Source organism: Podarcis liolepis (genome assembly GCF_965112155.1).
Source record: "Podarcis liolepis genome assembly, chromosome: Z".
Lineage (NCBI taxonomy): Eukaryota > Metazoa > Chordata > Lepidosauria > Squamata > Lacertidae > Podarcis > Podarcis liolepis.
In genome coordinates this window covers 651,790-670,815 of record NC_139570.1, presented here as the reverse complement: position 1 = coordinate 670,815, position 19,026 = coordinate 651,790, and the positions used below count along the sequence as shown (strand labels likewise).

Genomic DNA, 19,026 nt, shown 5'->3' with positions numbered 1-19,026 from the left:
GTGTTTTACTGCACTTGCTGCTGTACTGGATTGAATTTGCCTTCTGGTTTGCATAGAGCAGTGGTGGTTGGCAACCTTTTTAAGCCCACAGGCACAGCAAAGGTAAAAGACTCCTGGATAGTTAAGTCCAGTCAAAGGTGACTGTGGGGTTGCGTCGCTCATCTCGCTTTCAGGCCAAGGGAGCTGGTGTTTGTCCACAGACAGCTTTCTGGGTCCTGTGGCCAGCAGGACTAAACCGCTTCTGGCGCAATGGAACACCATGATGGAAACACCGTTTACCTTCCCACCACAGTGATACCTATTTATCTACCTGCACTGGTGTGCTCTCAAACTGCTAGTTTGGCAGAGGCTGGGACAGAGCAACGGGAGCTCACCCTGTCATGGGGATTCGAACCACCAACCTTCCAATTAGCAAGCCCAAGAGGCTCAGCGGTTTAGACCACAGCGCCACTCGCGTCCCTTCTACAGGCACAGTAGAAACTTATGTGCTACTATAGAACACTTTTCCCAGGCCTTATTTCAGGAGGAATACATTGCCAGGAAAGCATGCAAGCAACTGAATCCTAGTGCTACTGTTAGAAGCCCATGACTTGAATTCTCTGTACAAAAAGCTTACCTGTTTTTTTGAAAAGCTAGCATTACTTCCCACCATCTGAGTTGGCAACTTCTTTTGAATACGTAAGATTTTTTCAGTATGAGATTATTGAGGCAGGCAGAGCTCCAGCTTTAGCCTGAAGTAGCAGCATAGGAGCAGCTCCTCTATTTGAGAGACACCCACTAGAATTTTATAAATAGCAGCTAAATTAGATAGCTGTGGCCATGTCTGTTTACGCCAGGGGTAGGCAAGATAAGGCCCGGGGGCCAGATGTGGCCCAATTGCCTTCTCAATCTGGCCCGTGGACGGTCTGGGAATCAGCATGTTTTTACATGAGTAGAATGTGTGCTTTTATTTAAAATGCCCCTCTGGGTTATTTGTGGGACATAGGAATTCGTTCACCCCCCCCCATATAGTCTGGCCCACCACATGGTCTGAGGGATGGTGGATCAACCCATGGCTGGAAAAGGTTGCTGACCCCTGGTTTACACCCACACAGGTGAGAGGAAGTTCTAAGGAGCTGCTATTGTAAAGCTCTCCCGTCTCTTGGGATAAAGTAGTGGTTGTGTTTTGATAGCAACACCAACCCTTTCTCTGCGACATGCCTCTCCCTTGTATTGGTACCACTGTATTATGGCAAGCAGCCATGCAGAATACACGTAATTTGCCTAGCAAGTAAATTTTAATATAGTTGAAATTGCCTTCCTAGCCAGTAATTCCAATGAACTCTGCTTACTAAATTTAAAATCTGTTCCAACTCATTAGTTAGCATCGTTAGCTAAGGAGCAATAACAGCCAGCATGCAAGTAGTTACTCCATACTGAGAACTAGCAATCTGATAAATCGGGGATGTGGTACCTGCTTTTCTCTTGAGACTGCAATTTCCATCCGCTCCACCCAGCTTGGCCAGTGGTCAGGGAGGAGGGAACGCTTGTCCAGGAGCACAGGGACAGCCATATGCTGTTCCTCAGTAGAAAGTTTTTATGGAAGCCTTTTGAAGACAGGTGTAAGCTGCAGTTTTTAAATCTAAACCAGACTTCTTATTTGTTCCAAAGTTGCTTTAAACAAGTTTGTCTACAGGTAAAAAATGGGTAATCAAGTATTCCTCATGTAAACATTTTCTCAAAGGTAACGCATGGTGGTGGCGGCTGTAAAAATAAGACCTGCACACATGAATGATTCGAATTTGGAATTTGGCTAGTTGGGAATGTACTGCAAATCTTGAAATATTTTGTCACCAATTTACTTAAGCAGAGGTGTACTCTGCAGTACCCAAATTTGTGTTTTGCCACAGGACCTCCTTGCTCCCATCACACTTAGTAGAAGTGAGGTCCCAATTTCTTCTGGTCTGAGGCCTTTAGCACGGAGGCTGTCAGCTTTCACATGCCAGCATGGTTAATAGGATGCCTCTCCAAAGTTTTAAGAAGTTAGGAATTTTTAAAGCTAAACAGAGCAGGCAGACGCACCTGTGCATGAGGCAACATCAAAATGCAGATGTACATTAGACAGTCTACTTCAAAATAAAAACCCCTGCAACTGGTCATCTACAGAGGTGACATCTTAATGACTTGTCTCAACTCCCATTGTCTACCGCCTGCTGAATCTCCCCTTCCCTCCCTAGAGATGTTTAGCGCAAAGCAGAGCAGCTGAAGATTACTTCAGTGCAGGAAAATGAGACAAACTACACAATTAGAGTTTTATTTTTAGCACTCACATGTGTATGTGTTTTGTGCATGTGTCTTCTATCATGATTCCAGGGAGAGCCCTGCCTTGTTTTGCCAATACCAGCCTGCAGAACTGGCAAATTGTGTTCACACAAGATGAGCCCCCAAAAGGACCTAGCTTCAGAGAAATTATGTCCACAACCAGAATCTGTCAGCCAAGGTTATCCTTAGCCAAAAGCACACATGGCCAATGGCCATGAAATGGGAGAGCAGCTCAAATCTTTAGAAGGTTCTGCTCATGATTAGACCAAATTGGGAATGGGCTTCTGCTAGAGAAACACACACCAGCTTGTTCACACATAGGGTTCTGGAAGGTAAATGAAGCAAATATGAAAATGTACTTCAGTAGTGTTGCCTCAAGTCACAACAACAGGGGCCCCGGTCTTCATTTGCTTTCCCTTTATCTCCTCACCATTCCTTGTCCTTCTCCAGCCTCTGTTTAAGACTACAACTCCCATCAGTCCATGCACAATATGGCTGGGTGCTGGCTGGAGTTGATGGGGGTCATCAGTTGCTAAAGGCTGCGCTCTCCCACTGCAAAAGGACGGGGGGGGGGGGGGAAATCATGAAGAATCCAGGGCCTTGCTCTGTCAGAACAAATCTGAGAAGTGACTTATGAAGACTGCTGTGTAGCTGTCCTGGAATCAGCACACCAGATGAGTAATGTCAAGTCTTTTGTCATCGCAGTGGCTTATCTTTTGCCTTTGGGTTTTTCCTTTATCCAATTTTGGCTCAGCCAGCAATTACAAAGCAGCAAGTCAGTCAATGCCACGGAGTGCAGCTTAAAAGATTACTCAAAGCATGGCTTCAAACACTCTCTGCATTAAGTCTTTCCAACAGAGAGCTGGCAGGTTGGGACAGTAGGGGGTTTATGGCAGCATCAGTCAGCCCATAGTGCATCCAAGTACCGACACACAGTGTTGAGAATGGCAGAAAGGTCAGTTATCAGACACCATTCCTGCTGAAATGCAAGTTATGTAGGCCCAAAACCCAGGTCATGGTCTGCACCCCCATGCTATAATGGCAGCTGGAAGGGAAACGTGCTTGGGCCACCCTTGCCAGAACTAGGTCAGAGCTCCTTCTGCTCCTGTTTGTAGTTAGTCTTTTCTCCTCTGTGTAGGAGAGGCAGCCCCTATTCCCAACTGGAAAGAGGATGCTCTTCGGATCTGGGATGCTTCCACCTGGGAGTTGCAAGTCTTCTTGATGGGAACATACAGTAGAAGCTTCCCTCATCAAGGGTTAGATAAAATGTGAGCCAAACCAGTGCTGTGGCAGCTGCTCAAATTCAAAACTGAAGCTCTGTTGCTTCAAAGCAGGGAAGACTGGGCCTAATGTAAGGAGCTTCGTATCCCATTGAAGGGCCCAAACAAAAAGTCATTAGCATCCAAGGCAAGGAGAAGAAGGAGCCACCCCACTCCTGGCACCACCATGGAATGCAAAGGGACAATCTGCCAGTGACTGAAGAACATAATGTGGAATGTCAGGTGGCAACTATAGTCAAAGCAAACCATGTGAACCAGCTCCTCCTGCAAAGAAGAAATGTGCATTCCAAGAGTCAAAGTGGTCTTTTGGAGGAAGGAGGGAAGACAACAGCAGGGGTCTTCTGTGTTTGGGGTCTTTTGTTTCTTGTGCTTGCAGGCAACTGGGATTACCAGAGATTCTTCATCAGCACCTCATTCAGATTAGGCATTTCTTAGGAAACCATAAAATGATTTTTATTATTTACAAGTGCTAAAAAAATTCATCTCTCATACACACACACATACACACACTCTGTTTGATATATCAAATTAAGGATCTGGTAAACACTGTCCAAAATAGTCTCTTTTCATATGAACATTTAAAAAGTAAAACACACACACACACATAATATTTGGGGGACAGGGATTGTTTTTGTTTGTTTTTTAAAACCCCCAAAGTTTCCTTCTAAGCGCTTCCAAGGCCAAGTCCACGTGAAGAGTCTCCGTCCTCCTCACAAGATGAAAGAGAACTGAAGTCAGGACCTGGGGAGCCTCAGGCACGCGCTTTCATAAAGTCTGCAGACAAAAGAGAAGAGAGGCTGAGGTAGGTTGCTTAGCGGCTACCAGGAGCAGCAGTCACAGGCCTCTTGACCACTTTTCCTCAACCCAGTTTCAGCAGCTGCTTTACTCTCAAATTCAATGTTACCCTGAAAACTCATGCCTGGGTCGGCTGCCAGTTCTCAGAAACTTTTGCCTTCGTGTCTGTAGCAGCAACATGCACTACCATCACGAAGGGATTTCTCTCTCTCCTCTTTTTTTTCCTTTTTGAACATAGGCTCTCTCCAACACAAGCGCAGATAAAACGTATGCATTTTTGTTTTACCAGATTTGACCTGCTGCCTAAAGCAGCTCTTTAAAAAGTGTCTTAGAACAAAGGTTCAAATGAGTAAATTCTCATCACCTGCGGCAGAGGGCAGCACTGAGTGTTTTTCTTCAGCCCACTGAGCAGATCAGGCCCTTCAATGTGAGGTGGGGAGGGAGGACGCCAGACCCCCTGCAGCAAATCCATCAAGGTCACAGCTCAGTTTCCATTGAGAGGGGCTTGCAAGCATAAAAACTCCACCCTTCTTCTCAGACTTCCAACAGAAAAGCCGCCTGACTGCCAGGGGCAGCTGCTGCCACATCCTCTTCTGCTCCTCTGCAACACAGCAAACTTGTTCTCCCTGGCCCATGCACTCGTCTTGCTGGGGCATTATTATCTACTGTTGACATGATTAACTCTGTTGTGCAGGCTGTTGAACTCTATTTCCTCTAGTATTCTCTCTAAGTGCTGAATTAACACCCGTTTTTTAAACCTAAGAGAAAGAGGGGGGGGAAGGGGAACAATTTAATGTGGGTTTTGCACTTCTGTTCCAAGTTCCCCCTCTGAAACAAACAACTGCCTTTGCATTACTCTGCAGAACATATGCAGGGCCTAGGCTCACACACCCTCCTGTGCTTGGAATGTTAAGTCCCATCAACCTACAAGCAAAAGAGGTTCCTCCCACCATCAAAGGCGGTGGTTTCAAAGAACATCATGCAGCACAACAGGCAAGAAGCAAACAGGCCACTATCAGAACACATGCACATATCTGCTCAAGCTTTGAACATGCCATCTGGATACAAACCTTGCTGCTTCCTTGATAGCAAATTCAATGAAATATTTTTGAATTTCAACAGGGCCTTGAACTTCTTCAAGGAGAGAGAAAATCTTTTCGAAATCTACAATTAAAAAACAAAACAAAACGTGAGATCATGGTAGCGTTGGTAAGACCATCAGAATTCTGCCCTCAACCCTGCCCTGTGCTTCCAAGCAGTGGCTATCTCAAACTCTCCCATGGTGGAATCTTTGCCCTTTTCAGACCCTCAGTGTCCTCCTAAAGGCCACTCCTCTTCTCTCCTGGGGCATAGCTGTTTGTGCAGGATCGCATGCGACAAGCCTGGAGATAAATGAGTCAGTCTGCTGCCTCGACTTGACCCTCCTCATTGGAGAAAAGACATTTTCTCCTGCTAGCACCGATTTCCTCCTCTTCCCTTTGTAACAGCACCCCGCACCAAACTGACAAATCACTTTCTCTCGTGGTCACGTTCCACAAGTTTCTAAATGTGAATTCCATTATGATAGGCAGCTGCTGCCATTTACAGACGAACTCTACAATTACATTTCTGCCAACTCTAAAAAAAGGGGATCCTCACAAATTCCAAAAGGTGCCAAGCGAGACTGCCACCATAGCAAACGCCCCCTGCCCTCCCGGGAACTGAAGTGTCCCTGCAATAAATGATAGCGGTGGAGACTGAAATACCATGAGCTTCATCAGAGCCGCCTCCCATTTCACACCTGTGAAAAGGCGAGAGACGGCTTTTGGCTGCCCTGGCACTCTTTCTGGGTTGGTGGGAACAACTCAGGACCTCCCTTCGGACAACCCAGCCCCCTCTCCAACACTCACTTCTCCCGGGCTTCCGGACCTCCTTCATCACTTTGATTTTGATCACTTCGTTGCTCCCTTCAAACATGCTGGGCGTGATTTTCACCGAATGGGGTGTGGTCCCGGGTGCGGATCCTGGCAGGAGTTTTGGGTCCCCTGAAGACACACTGTAGCTGACAGGTCTGCGAAGCAGGGAGCTGGCGACAGGCCTGAGGTCCAATCCGTCTTCCCCGAGGCAATTCAGCTCACCGGACAGGGAGTCCACCTCGTTGGGCAGGTCATCATCCATCATGGCTGCTGGGGGCGGGGGGATTAAGGCCATCATGGGCACAGGCAGCCCGTCTCCCTGCTTGTCCAGGGACTGGAAGTGTTCAGTTTTCTTCTCACCATTGCCATCTGGGACCATATTGCTATTTGCATCTGCCAGAAGAAAGAGCTCTCTTAGGGAAGTTTCCTAATGCTCAACGCCGTATCACAGACACGCCCAACCAGCAGATCAGTGGACGTCTGTGGTAGATCACCGGCTCCCCCCCAAAAGTCAACAGCTTCGACCTGAACCCCCCAAAAGGGACTTCCTGTTCCTTAAGAAAAGCTCAGGAACTTTGACCTGAATGCCCCAAAAAGGGCCTCCCCGAACCCCTTAGGGGTCTCCTTCTCCCTAAAAAAAGCTCAACAACTTAGACCCCCAAAAAGGTGGTAGGTCACAGCCAGTCTTCAACTCCGTGAGCAGATGGCAGTCTCTTGGGAGTTGGCCACCCCTGATTGTGTTTTTAATATTTTGTTGGGAGCCGCCTAGAAAGAAAGATAGATAAACTTTATTCGCATTAGCCAATGGCCATAGCAACATAAAACAAACAATATATATAATTAAAAAGACAACAATGCGTAAAAAGGGCCACCTACAGTGGATGGGAAAACCCAGCCGGATAGGCTGCGGTAGAAATAATAAATTATTAGTATTAGTAGTAGCTAAACACACAGCAGAAGGCACCTCCTAGGCGGCTCAAGATCCAAAGTTTAGCAATGGGAGCACCACAGCAGAAAGAAAAAAACAGGACCTTGAAAGGATGTGGGGAAAGTAATTTGATAGTTAATTACACAGTTAATCAGTCAAGAAACAAAACTAGCTAGGCTGCATTTAAACAACTCTTTCAGCAGTGGTAAGGTGTAGCATGAATTAATTTTGATGGCAACCAACAGGAATGGCACCTGTGCTTTAAAAAACAACAACCAACCTTTTGAGCCCTAATGGCCCTAAGATCAAGGTATCTAAAGGACCCACCCCAGGTCTCTTTGCTCCCAGGCAAACCAGGCCTGTTTCCTTACAGTGGTGGCCAAACTTGGCCCTCTAGCTGTTTTGGGATTATAATTCCCACCATCCCTGGCCACTGGTCCTGGGAGCTAGGAATGATGGGAGTTGCACTCCCAAAACAGCTGGAGGACCAAGCTGGGCTACGCCTGATCTTGAGCAGTGTTCCCTGTTTAGGGAAGCTTTTAATGTTTAATAGGTTATTGTATTTTAATATTCTGTTGGGAGCCGCCCAGAGTGCCTGGGGAAACCCAGCCAGGTGGGCGGGGTATAAATAACAAATTATTATTATTATTATTATTATTATTATTATTCCCATCATCCTTAGCTACTGGTCCTGTTAGCTAGGGATGATGGGAGTTGTACTCCCAAAAGAGCTGGAGGGCCAAGTTGGGCCACCACTGCTTTACAAGCTCAGCTCTGGGAGTCCATCAAGGTGGGAACAGGCTCCCCTTTTGTGGGCTCATCAGTGGCAACCCTTCTCTTAAAAAAATTAGTTTCTATTTTTTTATATAGTTTGTATTTGATTCTTAAGGGGAGAGGGTCAGGGTTGCCAGGGAGTGTGCCCAACTGACAGAATGGCTGGGGCACGTTCCACGGGGGGGGGGGTGTTCTCTGGGACGCCCAATCTCAGTGCTCACGGACAGGAGGAGGAGTTACACTAAGACCAGACCCGATCATGACCGGATGGATAGTGGAATCAGCAAGTGGAATGTGCAATGCCAGGTCAATGATTCACAAGACTGCTGCCACCCACAACTTGAGCGTGGCTGAAGGACTTGACCTGGCCATGTGTGATGGACACTTGGTTTGATGAAGCAGACAGACCTGTCCTTGCCGCTGCTTGTGCACCAGGTTTCTTGTACACACAGCAACCTGGGTCATGTGGGCGGGGGGGGGGGTCACAGTGGTTTTTAGGGAGTCACTGGTTTGCACTGGGCGCCCTATTGGGAAGACCTAGTTCTCTGTGTGTTCCAGAAGCTAGGCAATAGGGGCAATGCAGGATGCCTTTCCTCCCCGCTGCCCCAAGGATTCCCTGCCTGAGCTGCTTCAGGTCATGGCAGATGTCCTCCTGGAGACACCTAGTTTGGTTTGCCTAGGGGATTTTAACATCCATGCCGACACGACCTTACAAGGGGCCGCTCGGGACTTCGTGGAAAGCATGGCCTCCATGGGGCAGTCCCTGAATAAGTTTGGCCCAACTCATAGTCATGGACATGCCTTAGACCTGGTATTCACCTCTAGTGACGTGGGTGATCTGACACTAAGTAAAAGTGAAACGAAAGAAGTGCTGTGGCCAGATAACTTGGACTTCTCTGCAACCCTTCCCCTCTGCAAGGAGGCACTACTGATTCGGATGGGCTGCCCCCGCCACTTAATGGATCCAAATGGTTTCCAGAGAGTGGTAGGGGGTGCTTTATGCCATGCTGATGGCCTTTCAGCTGATTCCCTGGGGGGCCACTGAAATGCGGAGTTAACCAGGGTTATCAACCGCCTGGCTCTGAAGCGCCCTTTCCGATTGCCTGGAGCCCGGACAGCCCCATGGTCTCCCACAGAGCTGCATGTGATGAAACAATTGCTGAGACGGCTAGAGCACCGGTGGCAGAAACACATTCTGAATCGGACCAGACACAGGTAGTGGCGATAGCGACAGCAAAGAGGACTTTCTTCGCCGCCTCTATTGCATCTGCAGAAAACAGCAGCAGGTGGTTTCTTTCAGGTGGTTCACAATTTCACGGAACCACCTTTGCCACCGGGGCCTGGGAAAGACCCCAAGATCTCCTGCAACGATTTTGGAAAGTTTTTTGCAGATAAAGTCGCTCAGATTGAGAAAGGGATAGACTCCACTGTGGGATCAGGGATGGGGCAGGAGAGAGCTAAGAGTCCTGTCTAGTCGAGTTGTATGGAATCAATTCCAATCTGTTCCACTTGCTTGAACGAGTGAAACCAACCACCTGTCTCCTTGATCCTTGCCCATCCTGGCTCATAAAAGCGAGCCAGGAAGGGCTGGGCAATGGGATCCACTGGGTGGCGAATGCTTCCCTCTGTGAGGACCACTGAAAGAGGAAGTCATTAAATTGCTTCTTAAAAATCATATTTGGACCCGGCCAATATGGCCAACTATCGCCCAGTCTCAAATCTTCCATTCTTGGGCAAGGTGATTGAGTGGGTGGTTGCAGAACAACTCCAGGCACACTTGGAGGATGCAGACCATTTGGATCCCTTCCAATCAGGATCCAGGCCTCACCATGGGACTGAAGCTGCCTTGGTCGTGCCTGTTGAGGATCTCCAGTGGGCTAGGGACAAAGGTGAGAGCTGTTTCCTAGTTCGGGGTCCGCTAGGGGGCGCCTTGGAAGATGGCGGATATTAACATCTATCCAGCTTGCACGAGGTAATTAGAGGCTGATTATGGGGAGTATATCAGTCTCCCTCCATCTCTCCAGGGGGGAGAGATGCCGTTTTCACCCGCTGTTGCCATAAATCACCCCCGAGTTCAGAAGAAGGAGGGGGTGAGGCACTGGGTGCACAACCCTCGGCGGGCCTCGGAACTCCTCCGAAGCTGCTTCCAGGAGCGAAACTAGTTGCGTTACTTAAAAGGAAAAAAAATTGGGAAAGATAACGCACATGCTTCAAGAGAGGCAGGAGGTTTTTATCTGCTAACAATTTTACCACTGAAAGGAAGAAGACTGAGACGGACTGAGACGGAAGATTACATCAAAGCACTACAAATATGGTATGTGGATTGGAATGCCGGAACTGGGGGACGGGATGGGACTTTTTATTTCTTTTGCTCTATGTGATTAACTAATAACCCTCCCTCTTAGAAGATCCATCACAGTAATTAATTGGCAAATGGGACTATAAATGAGCTGTGTGGGAATATTATTAACTTAAAGGTTTTACTCTGTGAAGGATTTGGAAAGAAGAAGGGCTCTCTCTTGTGACGCAGTAAGAATGGAAACTTGATAAGAGACCTGTGCTGTTGGAGTTGGTCTTGGAGAGGGCGAGCCGAAGATATATTATTTTCAAGGAGATTGCAAACTGGAAGGGCAGCCCGCCTGCAAAAAGACTAATTTACGATGCAACAGGTCGGAAAAGCTAAAGAGCGAGTTTCTAGACTGTATTTCATTGGAACGACAAAAATGGCGATTACTCGCTCGAGCGGAAAGGACTGTTGGAGGAGAGTGATTTACGAGAGAGCAGCACAAAGCCCACACAGAAATACAAATAAGACTGTCTTTTTCAACCCACTTGTGGAGCATATCGGAGGAAAATGGAAAGGAAAATGAGTAATGACAAGTATTGAGAAGAGAAGACTGGAAACATCATTCTTAATATGGAAGCAGAACAAATATTCGAGGATTAGACTCCTGCCAATCAAGAAGCATGGGTACCCCCCACAAAAATTTGGAAAACAATTGGATTATATGATATGTATTGTTATAATTTGGACTAATTGATTTGATATGTTTAATTTGGAAATATGAAATTTAATAAAAATTATTTTAAAAAACAACAACAGAGAGCTCTTTCCTAGTTCTGCTGGATCTCTCAGCGGCTTTTGATACCATCGACCATAACATCCTTCTGGACCGTCTAGAGGGGCTGGGAGCTGGGAGCACTGTTATACAGTGGTTCCACTCCATTCTCCTGGGCCGTGTCCAGAATGTGGTGGTGGGGGATGAGTGTTCAGACCCCTGGGCTCTCACTTGCAGGGTGCCTCTGCCCCTATGCTTTTTAACATCTACATGAAGCCTCTGGGAGAGATCATCAGGGGGTATGGGCTGGGCGTTCATCAGTATGCGGATGATACCCAGCTCTGCCTCTCTTTCAAATTGGAACTAGTGAAGATGGTTAAGGTCCTGGAGGCGGTTGGAGGTTGGATGGTGGCTAATGGATTGAGGTTGAATCCTGACAAGACAGAAGTCCTGTTCTTCAGGGGCAGGGGAGAGGCTGGTATGGAGGGCTCCCTGGTCCTGAATGGGGTAACTGTGTCCCTGAAGGATCAGGTGCGCAGCCTGGGAGTCATTTTGGACTCACAGCTGTCCATGGAGGTGCAGGTCCATTCTGTGTCCAGGGCAGCTCCATCTAGTACGCAGGATGAGACCCTCCCTACCCACAGACTGTATTGCCAGTTAACTCCTGCTTGGACTACTGCCATGCACTCTACGTGGGGCTCCCTTTGAAGGTGACTTGGAAACTGCAATTAATCCAGAATGTGGCAGCCAGACTGGGGACTGGGAGTGGCCGCCAGTACCACATAACACCGGTCTTGAAAGACCTACATTGGCTCCCAGTACCTTTCTGGGCCCAATTCAAAGTGCTGGTGCTGACTTTGAAAGCCCTTAACGGTCTCGGCCCAGTAGACCTAAAGGAGCGTCTCCACCCTCATCATTTGGCCTGGACACTGAGGTCCAGCGCTGAGGGCCTTCTAGCAGTTCCCTTCCTGCGAGAAGTGAGGTTACAAGGAACCAGGCAGACGGCCTTCTTGGTGATGGCATGCTCCCGTCAGATGTCAAGGAAATAAACAACCACCTGATATTTAGAAGACATCTGAAGGCAGCCCTGTTTGGGCAAGTTGTTAATGACTGATCTTTTAATGTACTTTTAATCTTTTGTTGGAAGCTGCCCAGAGCATGCTTGGGGGAGTTTTGTTTCAGTAAGTTAGCTTGATTATTTATTATAGTGCTCCTGGGTATGTTTTATTACAATAGCGTCAAACAGTTCAATTCCTCTGCTTATAAAAATGATTCCAGAAGACAAAACCTCAGTGCACACAAGACCAAAATAAAAAAATTATAAAAAATGCATGTTTCACCGAAGTACACACATTGTCAAAAGCACATGAAGAGGCAGACGGCAATCGCTCAGGGAGCCTTTAGGAGGCTAAGCACAAATTACCATTGAAAGCTGGCATGGCTTTGAGGGTGGTGTTGGCTGGTGCCCCTGAAGCAGAAGGGGGGCCCTTCCCACTGACATGGTTGGCTATCGCTGGTGGAGACTGGGGCCGCCTCAGCAGCGGGGACATGCTGCGCCTCCTTTTCAGAGAAGCTGGCGTGTTGGGCTCTCCTGGGCGCTTGATTTTGTTCTGAGGACCAGCGACAAACTCGTCTGCTTCATCAATCATCATGCCCTGGAAGACACATCATCACCCGTTAAGAACTACCCGCAGTGTTCTTCTTCTTCTTCTTTTGTAAGAAAGAGGCAACTCCACTCACTCACGGGCCGTGAGAAATTGCCAGGGGGAAGGGGACCCCGTGAAATCGGCCTACCTTCTTATCCTGCTTGAAAGGGTTCCCAAAAGTATGGAGTCTTTTGGGCTGGTCTGGGTCAATTTCTCGTAGAGGAGCGGGCATCATCTTGAGATATTCCTGGTAGTTCCCCATCTGAGCCACAGGAACACTATGAAGGCAGTCTGCAGCAGAAACAGAAAGGACACCACACTTCATTTCCAGAAGACTGAAACTTCCCTAAAGGCTCATTCCACGTCATGTCAATGCAGTCATGTCACCCACCATCTTGGGATTTGGATGAAACTTGGTGTACACACTCTTCCCTTATGGTTGAAAGAAATCGCCTTAAATTTTTCCACTCTATCTCAAACGGTTTAAATTTTATAGCACTTCAAAATTTCAAAATAATAATAATTATAGTACTTCGAAACTTCAAAAACCTCGAGACCCTCAGCACATGTACATTTTATTTTATTTTTCTCCATAAAAAGGCATTTATAAAATCTTTTGAGTACTGGTGTATTTTTTCCTGAAATCCTCATCCTCTTATTGACCTCTGTGTAAAATTTCAAAGAGATCTGGTCATTGGTTATGAAGGAAAAAACCTTGGAGCATGCTGGGAGATGTAGTCCAGGGGGGGGGGGATTGCAAAAAAGCACCCGAAAACAAAGGGGGGGGGAATGGTGATCATGCCGATCCAAGCGGTGATTGCAGAACCATACATGGGCCGGATCCAGAGGGCGATTGGGCTGGATCTGGCCCGCGGACTGTGGTTTAACAGCCCCTGACCTAAAGGAACCAAACTTCAACCTCAATTCAGTACCACAGCAACACGGCACCCACCTTCGTCTTGGCCAAGAATGAGCTTGTGTGTTTTCAGCAGGTTCGTCCTCATGCGGGTCAGCTGGTCTAAAAGGCTGCGGCGAGGAATATCGTAAGCGTTCCTGTAAGCCTGTGGCTTCAGATCCTGTTTGTCATCAAAACAAAACAGATCATTTGCGAAGATGGAAGCTGCAAAGCAAGCAGTTTGTTCCCCCTTGGAACCATGTCACACCCACCTTGTTTATTTTTTAATATATATAATAATTTTTATTAGTTTTTGCAAATATTTTCAAAGTAACATTCAATTGCTATATAATATAGAAAACCTTTGGCAGCAACAGCCTGAGACTTCCCTCCTCCTCGACTCATGGTTTCCCCACTTACTATCTAATACTGCATTTTGGAATTATAATTATTACTCTTAAATCCTAACTGTCAATCAACCATTTTTAAATTATAAAAGTGGTGTCTTCGTTTGCATAAGTTTTAGATTACAAACACGTCAAACCCTGAAATGCGGTTCCCAGTTTGCAACCATTTTTTGGATGACAACCCTTTTTTTTGGATTACAAACAAATTTTGGGGGGAGGCCCCATCGGCGAAAGCACGCCTTGGGTTACAACCTGTTTTGGTTTACAAACGGACCTCTGGAACGGATTGTGGTTGTAAACCAAGGTACCACTGTAATTGATAGTCTACCTTACAAAACTTCTTGCAACCCTACCACCACTGGGCTAATAATATCCTTGCTGCAGTTCTTTCAGATAAAAAGGCTTTTATCTTGCTTATGAATTTCATTACCTACAATGCTTAATAAGAAGGCTTCTGGTGTCTTTTTTAAACAAATGTTTATTTTCAACATTTTTTAAAGTTTATAATAAATCATTTCCCATAAAGCCTTCGCCTCCTTACAGACCCACTACATAAAGTTAAAAACAGGCATGTCCAAAGTCCGTTGTGGGGGCCCAATCCAGCCCGCTGGCTGGTTTAACCTGGCCCCTGTGGCAGTTTATTTCCTGAGATAAAATCCCCCAAAAAGCTCAACTTCAATCCTAAAAGCAGCTCAACAGCTCCAACCCTAAAGAAACCTCAAGAACTTCAATCCTTAAAAAAGCTCAACTTTGGGGTAAAATCCTCAAAGCAGCTCAACAGCTTGAATCATCAAAGAAGCTCAACAACTCCAGCCCTTCAAAAAGCTCAACAACTTCAATCTTTAAAAAACCTAAACTACTTTCAATCCTAAACAATGCTCAAGAACTTTGGTCAGCCCCCACGGCCCTTCACTCCATCCAATCTGGCCCTCTTTGGAAAAAGCTTGGACACAACTGGTTAAAATCACCTTCCTTTCCATTTTTTCTTCCCCTCCATTCCCCCCTTTTTTTCTTTTCTTTCCAATCCTGACAATGACTCCGTTTCATATGCTTGAGCGAATGTCACCGCACACCCACCTTGTTGAAGAGCCCTATGTGGAAGCCGGCAAATTCCTTCACGCTTGTTTCAGACAGCCTGAGCGGAGATTCCCCCGAGATCCCTCGAAGAAGCTGTTTGAAATCCCGGTTCTGGATCGGGGAGAGGCCGCTGGAGTGGTTCTTCACTTTAATGCCAGTCTCCTGCGGGGCTTTCTTGCCCACCGACCCTATGATCCGCTCTGACTCGATTTTCGTCTATGACAAAAGCACACGGCACGTTAAGCAAACAGCAGTGCAGACGACTCTAGCGTAAAGCAAATTCTGGCCGTGTCAAAAGGCAACCCAAGCCTGCTGTCTACATGCTGAAAGAGTTGCAGGGGTCAGCAAGCTTTTTCAGCAGGGGGCCGGTCCACTGTCCCTCGGACCTTGCGGGGGCCGGACTAGATTTTGGAGTGGGGGGGGGGGAATGAACGGATTCCTATGCCCCACAAATCACCCAGAGATTATTTTCAATAAAAGCACACATTCTACTCATGTCACAAAACACCAGGCAGGCCGCACAAATCACCCAGAGGTGCATTTTAAATAAAAGGACACATACTACTCATGTCAAAACACACCAGGGGTGATGGGAATTGTAGTCCCCAAACAGCTGGAGGGCCAAATAGGACTTGATTTTCACTGGACAATAAGGCCCTTGCGTGAGTATTTCAAGATGCTTCGCCTGGAGGGGAAGGCCAATTTTCTAGAACTGCAGGCATGATACTCAAGTGATGTTTCCAAGCTCCCCCAAATCAGCAAAATCCACCCTTGTTGTGTGTGAGCTGAATCCTTCCATCCCCCTTGTCCGTAGGAAGGTAGAAAGCTTTAGCTGGCATTTACCACACGTTTCCATCTATAGGACACCCCCATGTATAAGACTTTTGGGGGCCTCAAAATTTAGAAAATAGGGGGGGGGATTGAGCTTTGGGGCGAGGACTATGTTGGGGGGAATGCCGAAAATCACTCACCTACCAGAAGGCAGTGCACAACCGCTCACATCACAGAAACCACCTATCAGCTGTCCGGCTTGCTGCCAATCATGCTCCTGCTTGCGGTGACAAGGGCAGCTGTCTATTGGCTACAGCAACGAGATTGGGAGGGCTAACAGCGGCAACCGGGCAGCTGCGACGCAAGCGGCTGTGTGCCACATTCCGGCAGGTGAGCAGTTTCCGGCATCCCCTCCCCCAACAATCAAGCAGCAAATACCAAAAATCGCCCACCCGCCGGAACGAAGCAGAAGCCTGAGATTTTCAGCGGCGATTTGCCTCTTCATTGTTTTTTTTGGGGGGGGGGGGGAGTGGATGCCGAAAATCGCGAGCAACGCATGTGCTGTGCGCTGCGTTCTGGCGGGTGAGCCATTTTCAGTATCCACCCCCCACAAATGACCAATCAGCCAATCGCCGCTTACAAGCTTGCGCCAAAAAAAATCCGCCTGCTCAGCACTACTCATGTGTAAGACGACCCTAAATTTTGAACCCCATTTTTGGGTCAAAAAAACCTCATCTTATACACGGAAAAATTTGGTAACAACTGGTTACTCTATTTAATGTTAGGCAAAACCAGAACAGGAAGAAGCACTGGTCGTGTTTCTTAAATACCACAGGGAAAGGGCAAATGTGAGCAAGGGAAAGAATAGCGCAGGCTTCTTCAACCTCAGCCCTCCAGGTGTTTTGAGACTACAATTCACATCGCACCTGACCACTGGTCCTGCTGGCTGGGGATCATGGGAGTTGTAGGCCCCAAACAGCTGGAGGACTGAGGTTGAGGAAGCCTGGAATAGCCTATGGGTAGGCAAACTAAGGCTCGGGGGCTGGATCCAGCCCAATCGCCTTCTCAATCTGGCCCACGGACAGTCTGGGAATCAGTGTGTTTTGACATGAGTAGAACGTGCCCTTTTGTTTTAAATCCACCTCTGGGTTATTTGTGCGGCATAGGAATTCATTCATGCCCCCCCCCCCAATCTAGTCCAGGCCCCCACAAGTTCCGAGGGACAGGGAACTGCCCCCCTGTTGAAAAAGTTTGCTGATCCCTGGAATAGCACTTCTTTGATGTTACAGATTTAGGTAGCCCTTATGAAAACTGGGTTCAGGAAGACAGGAGGCCTTTGGCCACATAAGATTGGACAGCTGCCACTCTTTCAAATCATCCGCAATGTTGACTGCAATGCTCATTAGCAGCAAACAACTAAGAACACGCGACAAGTAAGCTGAATTGTTGTCTTCCTCTTCTTCAGTAACTTCTTCCAGCAGCCCCCCACCACCACTTACATCAGCCTTCCTCAACCTCGGCCCTCCTGCTGTTTTGAGACTACAATTCCCATGATCACTGGTCCTGCTAGCTCAGGATCGTGGGAGTTGGGAGGTCAAAAACATCTGGAGGGCCAAGGTTGAGGAAGCCTGACTTACATGAAAACGGAAACGCAGGCAAGTCTTTACCCATCTCAAAAAACGGGGGGGACGGGACACATTCCTTAAGCAATGCATTTATACAACCAGAGCAAAACACACTAAAAATAAAACAAATCATCATCATAGTCATCATCATCAATGTACTTCTGATTGCAAAGGTTTTGTCGATACTACCTGTTGGCTGAGTTTTTTAAGGTAAGAGATAACACTGTAACTAAGTCCACAATCTAAATTATCTGATATCAGATTTGGAGCTCCCATCATCCTTAGGGCTTTCTTTAACGGCTATAAGGAAAACAAAACAAAAAAGAGTAAGAAGAGGGTCAAAAATATTCTTTTTTTTAAAAAAAAAAGTTTTTCCGTTGGTTTTTTAAAGTTCCTCGCAGATCAGTGTTACGTCAAGCTAAGGCAGGCATAGGCGACCTTGGCCCTCCAGATTCTTTGAGACTACAATTCCCATCATCCCTGACCACTGGTTCTGCTAGCCAGGGATCATGGGAGTTGTAGGACAAAAACATCTGGAGGGCCGAGGTTGAGGAAGCTTAGCATTGATGCTTTGGAAAGCGAGGTGGGTTTCAGCTGGCTCGCCGGCGGGCATCAGGCTACACTGCGAGCGTGGTGCTTTGCAGTGCGGCGCCACCAGCTAATTCCACACAGAGGCGAGAGTCCCTGATTGTTGGGATATGACAAGTCCACACAGCGGCGTCTTGCCCAAGCGATGAGGGAGGTTTCTGCCGCTTCCACCGCGCCCCCCAGCTTCCTCCCCAGCCCAGCCCTTTGTTAAATGAGATTTATCCGTGGGCAGAGGAGGGCTTCACTAGCTTTTCCACACTGCCAGTCGCAGCAAAGAAGTATTCCCAAGGGGAGTAGGGAGAACCGAAAGAATAAATGCTGGACTTGCGCTGGATAGCAATCCAAGGACGAGGGGCCAGTAAGTTGTGCTAAGCTGCAAAGCATTTTTGGTTTTTGAACCCTGGCCTGTGGGCTGTTTGGTTTCCAGCAGAAGACACGTAAAAACCGCTCTGCCAAGGACAGCCAGCCACCAATTCATTTATTTAGGGCACTGAGTTCGCAAGAGGTACGTACCAGCAAGTAGTAGGGAGGCATGGTTTTTAAGTAGTTGTCCAAAGATTGCCGCCACTTTGGATTGGGCTTCAGCTTGTGAACCTTAAAAAAGTCATCTGCACGGAGGAGAAACAAGACCAGTCACCCGCATGCCCCATGTTCCAGTCATAGTATCCGAGCAGAGTCATGCTCCGCGGGAACGTCCCTTGAGAACAACAATCTGGAGAGTTTTTATGCTTCCATGGGCTTTTCTCTCTCTTTAGCCTCTCTCCTCCTTATATATCCAGTTTTGGCACAGGCAGCGGAAGGGATCCACAGAGCCCAAAATTAAGCTGTATCTTAGCAGAGTAACAATCACAGCTTTGAATGAAGGGAACCAGCAGTGCTCAGTCTGAAGACCTCTGAAGTCCTAAACAACTTAAGATTCTCCTTGTTTTAGATGCCAACACATTCCGTATATTCCCCTTACAATCCCATGCAAAGGGGAGAGCCC

The 19,026-nt window shown here is 47.3% G+C and overlaps 1 protein-coding gene across 4 annotated transcripts in view; it reads right to left on the bottom strand.

The window, feature by feature from the left end:
• Positions 1-4,008: 4,008 nt before the first annotated feature.
• LOC310698766 (integrator complex subunit 6-like) overlaps positions 4,009-19,026 on the bottom strand; it is a 38,873-nt gene continuing 23,855 nt past the window's right edge. For 2 of the 4 annotated variants that reach the window (XM_083486332.1, XM_083486335.1), the window contains 10 exons: positions 18,555-18,649; positions 17,643-17,753; positions 15,058-15,273; positions 13,631-13,754; positions 12,827-12,969; positions 12,456-12,687; positions 6,266-6,664; positions 5,447-5,540; positions 4,741-5,134; positions 4,009-4,355 (listed from right to left, as the gene is read on the bottom strand). In XM_083486332.1, coding sequence (XP_083342458.1) covers positions 5,035-5,134; positions 5,447-5,540; positions 6,266-6,664; positions 12,456-12,687; positions 12,827-12,969; positions 13,631-13,754; positions 15,058-15,273; positions 17,643-17,753; positions 18,555-18,649 — 1,514 coding nt within the window. In that variant the 3' untranslated portion in view covers positions 4,009-4,355; positions 4,741-5,034. Of the gene's footprint in view, positions 5,135-5,446; positions 5,541-6,265; positions 6,665-12,455; positions 12,688-12,826; positions 12,970-13,630; positions 13,755-15,057; positions 15,274-16,346; positions 16,559-16,588; positions 17,754-18,554; positions 18,650-19,026 lie in introns of those variants that run through there. The other 2 variants (XM_083486333.1, XM_083486334.1) reach the window with 2 other exon arrangements.